General features: G+C 40.9%; 1 protein-coding gene across 2 annotated transcripts in view; it reads right to left on the minus strand.

The window, feature by feature from the left end:
* Window positions 1-12,644, minus strand: part of OTUD7A (OTU deubiquitinase 7A) — a 133,152-nt gene that overhangs the window by 10,257 nt on the left and 110,251 nt on the right. For both annotated transcript variants that reach the window (XM_072148030.1, XM_072148029.1), the window contains 2 exons: window positions 9,370-9,484; window positions 466-550 (listed from right to left, as the gene is read on the minus strand). In XM_072148030.1, the coding sequence (XP_072004131.1) occupies window positions 466-550; window positions 9,370-9,484 (200 nt within the window). The remainder of the gene's footprint in view (window positions 1-465; window positions 551-9,369; window positions 9,485-12,644) is intronic.

The raw sequence follows: 12,644 nt of genomic DNA on the forward strand, positions 1-12,644 counted from the left end.
GGACTGGGAACACTTTCATCTGTCACTTTTCTATGGCCAAGTTGTTTGGACATTAAAGCCCTCATTCTTGCCCATTTCTGAAGGTGCGGTGACAAATGTCGTTTTCATTGTACGATGAAATTAAATTCAGCAGCTGTACAAAACGCAACGTAAACGCAATGTGATTAGACAAATCTCCTCTCCACAGCTGCCGAATTGTGTTTCAAACGCAATGTAAACACAAATCTGACTCCGTCCTAAACATAAAAACTGGTTCTAGACTTGGTGTCTAATATATCCCAACTCTCATCTGGTGCCATTATAATCAATATTACTCCCTTCACGTGTCAGTGGTTTTAACCATACGACTGAATGGTGTATATTAACACTTTCTATGCAAAATATCAAAATAAAACAAACAAAATCAAAGTAATAAGAAATGCATACAGGAAAACTAAAACATGTTTGCAATCAGCAGGGGCTTACCCGTGTCTCAGAGGGTATGCGTATCCAGGTTACATTCATGTAGCTGTGCAGAAGGTTCAGTTTGGCCTCCAGGGATAGAATCAAACTGTAAAGGGAATATGAGAAGGACAGCAGGAAACATTACACACACACACACAGAAAAGAAACTACGTTTTAGCCAGAAAAAGATATTTAGCAATGAAATAGATCCTGCAATTTTTTTACACTGGTCATTTCATGAGTATCATTGTTAGTACATTCTCCCAAATTAAAATGTTTTAGTAAATCAAAGTCCTCAGGTTGCTGTTGGTAACCAATAATCTGCATTCTGAGCCGTTGGCCTGTTTGATTTGGGTGTCATATTGTATCCTGGGGTTCAGACATTGTAGTGTAGAGGAGCGTGTGGGGTTATATACCGACAACATCCATAATTCTATGCCCCATGTCATGGACCTTCTCGCACAACTTGCCCGACATTCTGTTTTTTCCATAAACTGGAATAAATCAGTTCTTGTGCCAATGGACCCGCTTCTGGTTGCCACAGGTGATGTTCTTGGTTCATTTCAGATTGTGACCACATTGAAGTACCTGGGAATTTGGGTATCTGCTCGGGTGAAAAATTTGTAAAGTGGACGCCTGGTGTAAACTTCCTCTATCAGTTATTGGAAGGGCCGACCTTACTAAAATGGCGCTCATCCCACAGTTTTTATACATTTCACATAAGTCCCTTGTCTGGGTGAGATTTATATCTTTCAATATTTCAACGGTTGTTTTGCTCTTTGATATGGCAGACGAAGGGAGCGAAGATTAGTTTGGAAATCATGCAAAGAGACAAGGATCAAAAGGGTTTAGAGGTCCCAAACCCTTGGTTGTACTTTCTTGAACCCAAATACAACATTTAAAGGGCTGTGGCCAGGGACAAAGCCCGTACTCATCAGAAACACAGTGGTCTTACCGTGGGGCGGAGGGGTGGCAGGCCTCCACTGTACATGACATCAGGGCTCAAGGAAGTCCTCCAGGCCATCAATATCTCTTATGCTGAAGGTATGGAGTAAAATTAAGTCTACGCTGGGGGAGTCCCACTTGATCCTTAATGAACTGGTGGCCTTTGGGAAAGGATTCATCTAATTGGTCTATAAAAGGCTACTGAGCTCTTACCATAAAAAAATTACATATTATAGTAAAATGGGAGAAGGATGTTGGCCCATTAACTGCCAAACAGTAGTCTGCCCTGTTAGACAACTGCATTCCCACATCATATGCATTTACTGCTTATGATGTGGGAACGCCGGAAATTGGGTTCTCATTGGAAGAAAGTTCTGGATCTGGTTCTTAAGATACACGGCATAAACCTACTGGATTCCCCCATAGTATGCATTAAAGCTGTTCTGGTTGAAGAAGACCTGACAAATGGTCTCTATAAGTATAGACAGGATGTTATATCAAGCCTGAAAGTTAATTGCTCAACATTGGTTGCGCCCATCTGCGCCCACATTGGAGGAATACATTTCTAGAATGAATACTATTACTAGGTTAGAGAAAGGGGTGATGATATTACTAGAACTCAGGCAACAGCTATGAGCACCCATCTTTGACAGAAAATAAAAGAAAAAAAATCCATCAGAAAGTACTGGTACATCTAATTTATGCATGAAGATTTGAACCAAACTGGCTATGACCACTGTATACATCTTTTTTTTTTTTTCTTTTTATATTATCAATTATCCATACTATGTTACAAGGCATCCTTTGCAATATCACACACAATCTGAGATACATTGGATCATTACATGTCATGTTGTAAATAACATCATAATAAGAACCATCATCCTATCGCAAAGAATGTCCAGACTTCAATAAGCACAAACCCCTCCCATACCCCCCCTCCCTCCCCACCCTCTGCCGATGCTGGAGACGCTGAGTGGGCACAGTAGATGCCGAGTGGAGTACAGAGAACCTCTATAAACTCCACTGGTTCCAAATATCCTTAAGTCTACTACCCTTCCTATAGCGTTTCTCGTACGCACATTCGTATGATTTTATACGCTTAACTAAATTATTCCATTCATTCACTGTTGGGGGCTTATCATCTAACCAGTGTTTGACTAATACTAGTCTTGCAAGGAAAATAATCTTCAAGGCCAAGTCACTTTTTAATCTATCGTCTAAGGAGATCGGGAGCAGGCCCAGGACCCCAAAGGTGGCGACACGCGGGACAGAACATTGAAGCTGATCCTCTAATCTCATGAATATCTCCTCCCAATAAGGGTTGATCTTCGGACAGTCCCATAAAACATGTAGGATATCAGCTTGGGAACACTTACACCTCCTACAGTTAGAATTATCACTTAAACCAATTTTAAACATTAAATATGGTGAAAAATAAATTCTATATAATATGTGTAGTTGTGTGCATCTGTGATTTAAATTAATCGTTGATCTGACCACATTTTTATAAATATCTCGCCATTGTGCCACAGTGATGAAACCGACCTGGTTCGACCATTTCAATTGAGTAACATGACTAGACTTCTGGTCTATAATAGACCTAAGTCGACAATAAATACTTGATAAATTGAGTCGTGATACATCTAAATCTAATATTTCCATAAATTTTCCCCCTGAGTGTATCGTGAACCTATCGTGATGTAATTCTTTCCTATATGCGTGCGCAATTTGACAATACCTAAAAAAATCCCTTTCCTTCAAAATATCCCTAAGGCACCAATCCTGAAAGGAGGGCAATGTCCCATCTTCTTCCAACTGCTCCAAAGACTTAATCCCCTTTCTTTCCCAGAACCCAACGTCTTCCATTTTAGCTAGCTCCGAGAAGTTAAGGTTACCCCAAAGAGGAGTAAATTTAAATCCTCCCTTAATGCCGAATAAACTCCTAAGATCTCTCCAAGTATTCTCCAATAGCCGTGCCAGGGGGAATCTTTTAACGTTAAGGCACTTCAATTGTCCTGACTCCAATAGAGCCAAAATTGAATCAAATCTTCGCTCCAACTGCAGGGTAATCGCATGGAATATGTTGGACTGTCTATTCTCCAAGATAAACTGAGTCTGTGCCGCCAAAAAATAGTGATAGAAGGATGGGAGCGAGAGACCGCCCCTTTCCTTATTTAGCATTAAAGTTTCTTGTTTAATGCGCACCTTTTTTCTCCCCCAAAGTAATTTATTTAAGATCGCGCGAATAAACCCAAACCATCTCTTACCTATCCAACAGGGAGAATTAGTTAATACGTATAATATTTGAGGTAACAATACGCTCTTTATGAGTATAACTCTCTCTGCACGATTTAATGGTAGCGTATTCCAAGTATTCACCTTATTTTTTATTTTTGTTAATAAGGGAACCAGATTTAGAGTAATATAATCATCAACCTTGGCCGTGATCTTTAAACCGAGATATTCACATGAAGGGGAGACCTTCAATTCAACCTGCAAATAATTTGGGTGAGGGTCATCATCCAAAGGGACCAAAATCGACTTATGGGTATTTATCTGGAAACCAGAAAATCTGCCATATTCCTGAATGACCTTCAGGGCTTTTGGGGCCGATATTTCGGAGTCTTTAAGAAATAGGAGAACATCATCTGCATATAACATTATCTTATCCTCGGGTCCTGCTAATCCTCCCCCCTCTATCTCCCTGTCTGCCCTGAGTTTTATTGCCAAAGGTTCTATAAAGAACGCAAATAACAGCGGGGACAGGGGGCAACCCTGCCTAGTACCCCTAGACAGGGTAAAAAAAGGGGAGAAGTCGCTATTGACCTTAATACAGACCCTCGGAGACTTATAAAAAAGTCTGACCCAATCCACGAACGGGGCACCCAACCCAAATCTATACAGGACCTCCCAAAGGAAGTCCCACTCCACCCTATCAAAGGCTTTAGAGGCGTCCAGTGACAGGATGGAGCGCGACCCCCCTCGGCCCATCTGCAGACCGGCGAAGAGCCGTCTTATATTGGTCTTACTCTGACGACCAGCCAAAAAACCACATTGGTCTTCATGTATAAGTGCTGGCGCGAACTCTTTTAATCTATTTGACATTAATTTGGCCACCAGCTTGGCGTCAGCATTAATAAGCGAGATCGGTCTATAAGATTCCGCTTCCAATGGGTCTTTATTTTTCTTTTGAATCAAAACTATACTTGCCTCATACCACGAATCAGGTAACCTACCCTCCCTTTGCGCAAATTCCCAAATCTCCACCATAAGAGGTAGAAGGATAGAACCGAATCTGCTATAAATTTCTAGGGGAAGCCCATCCAGTCCCGGGGCAGAATTACGTCTGGAGGATACGAGGGACTCCTCGAGCTCTGCACTCGTTATAGGGCGCGCTAGCCCATCTGACCTTTCCCGAGAGAGAGAGGGGAATTGAATATTATCTAGAAAGCGTCTTATATCCCCTATTGACACCTCCAGATCTGAGGAGTAAATACCTTGAAAAAATTTTAAAAAGGTATCTCTAATCTCCTCGGCATTAGTAGTTATGTCCCCAAAATTATTTTTAATGGCTGTTATTCTATTTTCCTCCTGTTGTTTTTTAACTTTCTGCAAAAGCCCCTTTGAGGGAACCCCACTCTCACAGTGTGCCCTCTGATCCAGAAAAAATAGTTTCTGCGTCGCCTTCTCTGCCATAAGTCTATTATATTCCTCTTGTACCCTAATAAAGCTATCGTGCCGCTCTCTCGAGCCGCATTCTAGAAAGGCCCCCTCTTTTTCTTTTACCTCCTTTTTTAATAATCTCTCCTTTCTGGCCCATTGCTTACGCAGGTATATAATTTCTGAGTTTAATATCCCTCTAATAAAGGATTTCAGGGCGTCCCACATTAACCCAAGGTTAGCCCCGGTTCTATTCATCACAATAAATCTACATATCTCTTCCTTGATTTTATCCTCGTCTGTCAATAGCACTAACCAATGCGCATTGAGTTTCCAGAACTTAAGAGCAGATTTCCCAGATCCGGACAACTCAAGAACCAACGGGGAGTGATCAGAGATGGAACGGTTATCATACCGAATTTTCCCCACCCAGTCGATGGCAAGATCATTCGCCAACGCTAAGTCTATCCGGGAAAAAGTATTATGGGAGCGATTGTAACATGAAAATATCGGTAGGTCCCCCTTTAAAGATCTCCACACATCTCTCCAACCCACTTCCTGGCAAAACCTAGCGAAGGGGGTGTCTCCCTTCTCCATACCTGCCGGGTTTTTTTTTCCTATACGATCTTTCTTATCCGACATCACAGCATTAAAATCCCCAAGGACCAGAACCGGGCAATCACCCACCTTTTCCATAAACCGCAGTAGACTTATCAGAACTTCATATCTAAAGGGGGGCGGTATATAGACTCCTGCCACCACACATTTAATGCCATCTAGTATACCTAGCAAGAATACATATCTCCCATCTGGATCACACCTTGTTTCTAGTACTTGAAAGCCAACTGATCTATGCACCAAGATGGAAACTCCTCTAGAAAATGAAGAGAAAACTGAGTTATACATCTGACTGGCCCACCTCCTTTCTACAAGAGCCAAAGATTCCTTATCAAGATGTGTCTCTAATAAAATAACGATTGCTGGTAATTGTTTAACAATATAGTCAAAAATAATACAGCGTTTCAGGCGATCTTTTAAGCCTCTTATGTTCCATGATATAAACCTCGTACCCATGTATTATATCTACACAAACGACGGGGGAAGAGGAGCACAAACAGACCCAAAAGGAAAGAAAACAGAAAGAAAAAAAGAAACAAAACCACACTACGACCAAACAACATCCCCAGCATCGGAACATCCCTCCCCCCCCAAATCCCCCCACCTGTTCTACCGTAGTACAACTCTACCTACTTCAGCCACTTTCCCGCCCCCCCACATCCCCATCCCACCCATTGCTGACCTGCATCAACATATTATGACCTAAATATCCGTATTCATAGTCCCTTAAGATCTAGCTAGTCCGAGGCTTGTTCTGGCGTACTAAAAAACTGGGACTGGCCTTGAAAGATGATTTTTAATTTGGCCGGAAAGATTAATGAATAAATGATTCCCTTGTCTCTCAACCTTTTTTTCACTTCCAGAAAACTCTTCCGCTTCTGGAGGGTGTCCTTAGAAAAGTCTGGGTATATTGCAACTTTAGCCCCTTGGATTGATAGACCTTTTAAGTCACGTGCTCGTTTCAATATCACATCCCGATCTCTCGAGAGTAGCGTTTTACAGATAAGGGTGCGGGGAGTATTCCCCGGAATATAGGGACCAGCCGGAATTCTGTGAGCTCGCTCAATGTCAAAATGCGGGGAGAAGTGCTCCTTCCCCATTTCCTTCAAGAACCATTCTTTAATATAACCTACAGGGTTCTCCCCCTCAGCTTTTTCTGGAACCCCTATTAGTCTTAGGTTGGCTCTTCTGGAGCGGTCCTCCATATCCGCAATTTTTCCTTTAAGGGCCTTATTCTCTACCTCCAGACGGGAGGTGATTTTTTTGAGAGTGCCCACCTCCTTCTCAATATTAATAATTTTATCTTCTGCTGTTTTTTGTTTATCTCTTACCCTATTCAGCTCTTCTCTCATAAGAGAGACATCTCCTCTCAGGGCCCCAACCTGATCTGTCAGACCCAATATTGCTGCGTTACATGTTTTTATGGAGTCTAAGATCTCTTTTAACATTACGTTTTCTCCCCCCATATTTGACTCGTCCCCGTCCTGTTCCTCCCCCTCTACCATAACCAATCTCGAGCCTTGTGGTTTATTTTTGGGGTCTTGAGCCTCATTTTCGGGATTTTTCTGAAAAGTCGAACCTGTACGTGTTTTAACTGGGGGGGATTTCCATAGTTTATCCAACTTAGAAGAATTGTCTCCTTTAGCCCCTCCTTTCTCTTTCTCCTTGGGGGAGGCTGCCCCCAAGGACTTCCTTGAGGTATTTTTAGGGGGCATGCCTGATAACAAAATAAATACCCTCTAAACCAAAGTATTATTCCACTGGGGAAATAACCGTAAATCCAGAATACAGCAACCTAACGGTAGCACATCATATACTGCACAGTTGACAATGATCAGTATTAAATTGGTACGGTAGGCAAAATACAAGCCACTGAAAAAAATAACAAGCAATATAGAAAACAGAAACCGAAAAAACTTTAGATTAATCGAAAAGCACAGAATGTTCTGCAAGCCAGAAAAGCGAGTCCTAAAAAGCAGGCATAGCCAAAAGCAAGGTCCGTTCACCCCAATGGATTGTCCAGTTGTTAGAAAGATTTGTATACGGAGTTAGTATAACACAAATACCACGTTGTGGTTATTAGTTTATCTTCTGCGATCTTGAAATATATTATCCCCATGGGAAGCAGTTGCAGAGATATAGCTTGCTACTGATGATGTTAAAAAAGTTAGGTAAGGGGGTGCAAATAGCTGATGTTTAGCAGGCAGTATACCTCTTACACAAAGCCTGCCCCTCATTTCTCCAGATTACTAAATGGAAATCTAAGATGGTTTAAATGAGTTGTCTGAGACCAGAAAAACATTGATTTTGACAAATCACTTGGCCCAGATGGTATACACCCCCAGATACTGCATGAATTATGTACTGTGATAAACCATTATTTCTAATATTTATAGATTCTTTAAGGACAGGTTCTGTTCCACGGGCACATAGCAGAAGTGGTGCCAATATACTGGAGTATTTTACTGTACATAACCTTATACCCCAGCATCAGCATGAATTTATGAGGGATCGGTCCTGTCAGACTAATCTTATCGGCTTCTATGAGCAGGTAAGTTCCAGACTAGACCTGGGGGAGGCTGTGGATGTTGTATATCTGGACTATTCCAAGGCATTTGATACAGTGCTGCATAACAGGCTGGTACATAAAATGAGACTGCTGGGACTATGGGAAAATCTGTGTATTTGGATAAGAACTGGCTTAGTGATAGAGGGTAATCATTAATGGAACTTTCTTAGATTGGGTTGAAGTCACAGGGGTCAGTATTGGGCCCCCTTCTTTTCTTTTTAATATTTTTATTAATAACCTTGTAGTGGGTTTACACACTAGGGTTTCAATATTTGCATATGATACAAAATTCTGTAAAGTAATTAATACCGAGGCCATTAGTATAACATTACAGAGGAAGTTGTAGAAAATGGAGGAATGGGTAGAGAAATGGCTGATGAGGTTTAATGTAGAAAAATGTCTTTTCTAGAAGACCCTCTATTATCTCACCCGTTTACCTATTAAAAAATTTCCACCAAAATCAGGCAAATATGAATTGAGAACTGGACATACAGGCAGTTACAAACTGGATCTTTTCTGCAGTTTACATTTCGCTGCCTGTATATCTGCTTCTTTAGCTCACCAAGCCATAAGCCTGATGTGATCTGAAAGCTGAGATCTGCATCTTTAATAGAACACAAAAAGCTTGTTTATAAGTACTATACAACAAAATATTGGAGCTTCTAAAATGACAATACCCCTGTAACTACTAAACCTGACTCATCTCATGTGAAAAAGAGGGAGGTGACAAGTCATATTTGCCTGATTTTGGAGGATATTTGGTATAGGTAAACAGGTGAGATTTTACATAAAAGATGGAATTCTAGAAAGGAAATGTTATACCCTAATTGAGGGGACTAGTGGCTTCATGGGGTAAAATCTGGTGACAGGTTCTCTTTAAAAGCACCATATGATGTTGAAATATAATGTTATTTTGTGTATGCAGAAGCTCATCCAGAGCACACAATAATTATCTGCTTATTTATCTGATATTTCTAGACAGTCTGAAGTAATGGCAGGTTATTACCGAGGCAACTCAAGAGTCTATGTCAGACTTGTTGGCGTAATATTGTCTGAGAGAACAGGTGTGATGTCTGATGAGATGGGACACCTTCATAAAATGCATGCCCCTCAAATATAGTAATATTTACCTGGCCAGCTTAATGTTGTCATTATCATCCTTGCCCCACTCCCAATCCTTGCCAGGGTCAACTGCAAAGTGCAAAGGTAGAAGCTTGTGTTCGGAGTCTGTTAATGGAATAACCGCTGTGGAAAAAACACAAATATGCTTCATAAAGAAAGAGCCATAACCATAAACTCATAATGCAATCTGAACGTGTATATACTATTTGCTCTCTGCCAGCCTGCTGACGGCAGGGGGTGCAGGTCCGGGAGCAGGACTGGGTCTCCGGGTGTCAGAGACACCCAGGGACCTTAGGAAGAAGGGAGATGCGGTTTATTACTGCTTCTCCCTTCTCCGCTCCTCACAGCATCGCGCTGAAGTAGTGTGTCCCTGCCGCCAGCTCTATACACTCGGCGGTCACGTGGCAGCCAGGTCTAAAGGGGTTAATCAGAGTGGCCGGGTCAAATTACACCCAGTACAGCTTTGATCAGCATCAGAAAAAAAAATGTAAACTTAAGAAAAAAAAGAAAAAGAAAATGTCCCCAAGGGGTCTTTCATGACCTCATGGGGGACATATAAAGTAAACTCACACACAAAAATATGAATAAATATTCATAAAAATACATTCACATTTCCCCATATAATAAAAAAAATAAAGCTCCAGCTCCACTATATAAAAACACTGCCATAATCACCCCGTCTGCTCAAGACTATACATATTATACATCAAAACAACCAAAACAAAATATAGAATTCAATAATAATGTTCATTCTGAGTTAATTTGAAAATAAAAAAGAATATGTAGCAAAAATTACAAAAAAAATCATTTTTTTCCACATTAAACCCCAAAACTAAAAAAGTTTAAATCTTTTATAACATTTTAAATAGCTCTATGTGTCCTGAAAAAAAACACTGCAAGAAATTTTAAGGGAGCACGCAAAAAAAAAAAAGTTATGGCCCTTAAACCACTACATGCAAAAATTCTAGAAAAATGACGGGCACTAGAGCCTTATTAGGCTGCGTCACTACGGGGTTAATAATACCTGTATATATACACATGAAAACATACAATCACCCACTTCTCAACCCACAACATTATGGGTTATTTTTTTTAACATGTATATTTTATATTTATCACCAGACTAGAAACTTGTTTCACAAGGACAACATTGCAATGTGAAATTGTGTTGTAGTAGAATATTCATGTCACAAGATGGCAGCAGAGTTCAGGTGACGGCAGCTTGTTTACCTCCACAGCAGACATTGCTATGGAGATCAGTCAGGGCGGACATCATGGAGGCTGCTGACTCAAGGGAAGTGTCAGCTCCCAGGTGCACAGACAGGAGCCACAATCTCCCATTGCTTACATTTCCACTGATTCATGTTATCACTATTTTATCTACAATCATTTAAAAAACGCTAAAGCTAAACAATGCCACAAATCCAAGCAATAACTGCATAGGAAATCAATACAAAATACATTTATATTTGGGGTACATACTAGACCTGGAGGGGTCAGTGCATGATCTGGCCAGCAGCACCATGGTTTGAACCATGGATAATATAAATTATAGCTTAATCCAGTCAATTATGAGCTTTTTTTGTTAATTATTTATCCAGATTATGAGAAAACAATTTATCCTGGTTCCTATCCTGACACATTTTCATTTTTTTTTTGCATTCTGTTTTGAAAGCAATAACATGGTTTTTTAATTCAATTATTGAACCTTATTACATACTTTACTTTTCCCCTCGCCCCCCCTATAAACAGTGACAATTAGATGTCTTGATACACGCTTCGCTGATTTCTCTATTCATGGGATTAGAGGCATTACTCTTCTAAAAAAGACTTTTATTGATGCCCTCTGTTACTAAAGATCCAGTCATGGAGGTGGGGAGCTGCAGTATACAGTCAAGCACCCATGCCTCCTCACTGATGCTGACACTACTAATCCAACTACAGAGAATTCCTGAGAGAGATGTGAGGAGGCTGAGAGAGAAAGTGGCTGTATGTGACTCGGCTCTCCCACATCATTTACCTCTCCCTAAGGAAGGAGATGCTGGCTGTGTGAAGAGAAATCCTCTTCATTCACCCCTCTTCAGGAATTCTCTTGAGCAAATCACATGTGTCTTTCATTCCTGATGAAGGCCGGGTTAGCAGTGCCAGCATCAGTTAGGAGGCAGGGTAGCTTGACTGTACATGGATGCTCCCACCTCCATGACTGGATCTCTAGTAACAGAGGACATCAATAAAAGTCTTTTTTAGAAGAATGGTGACTCTGATCCTATGGTTAGAGCCATCAGTGAAACATGTATAAAGACATGTAAAATTTACTCCGTGGTTTGTGGGATCGCTATTGACAGGTGTCCTTAATTTTTTTGGGGGGATGGCTATTTATTCATATTTATTTTATGAACCTTGCCCCCAGTATAACATAAGCTAGGTCATCCATATCATATTGGTTCAACTGATTCAGTCAGCCTCCAGTCACTGTCATCACAAGGGAGGACTGAGCCGGATTCCACTTGTACAACAAAGCTGCAGTTCCCAGCACCGGCCACTAGACAAAGAAGCAAGATGAATTCCCATTGCATTTTCTGCTGTTATTCTAGTGTTAGAGGCTGCCAGACTCGGCAGTCCCAGTATACACACAAAAACGGATCAGAATAGAAGGATTTGTATTATACAGTATTCCTCTAGACTGTGGCTGGATAGATGTATGAATATAAAAGATAGCTGCCGTATCTATCATATTTCATTGATAATAAAATAAAAGAGGCGTCTCCTGCTCCAAGGACTATGATCTGCTACATAAAACTTCATCAGTATCATGGAGAAACCGTCTACTTCTTGGCAATCTGTCACCCACAGAAAAATGCAGGATTTTGCTGGAAGGACCCCAGCAGTTCTTCTAAAGGGCTCACAGCACTGCTCGCTCTTGTGTGGGTAGTGGCTTTGACAAGTGTCAGGTGCTAATTAATTTTTTAAACTTCATTTCCCAACTTGACTTCACAGAGTAAGATCTGACAGACCGAGAACATTTTGGTTTTGATGTGGATCGGTATATGCAGTATTTTCAATCATGCTCTTGTATTAGACTGGTTTCTATTAGGAGTTTTATATATGCATTCCATTATATATACTATAGGGAATCTATAGTACCAGCAAGTCATGACCATAAAAAGCGAGGACTGGGGATCTCACACACCAGTGCACCACAGTTCCCCCAGTCCAGCTACAATCCTGGAATACAAATGGAGCTTTTATGGTCTAAACTGCTGGTAGTCTCCACCTAAAAATA

This window comes from Engystomops pustulosus, chromosome 4 (assembly GCF_040894005.1).
Source record: "Engystomops pustulosus chromosome 4, aEngPut4.maternal, whole genome shotgun sequence".
In the NCBI taxonomy this organism is placed as follows: Eukaryota; Metazoa; Chordata; class Amphibia; order Anura; family Leptodactylidae; genus Engystomops; species Engystomops pustulosus.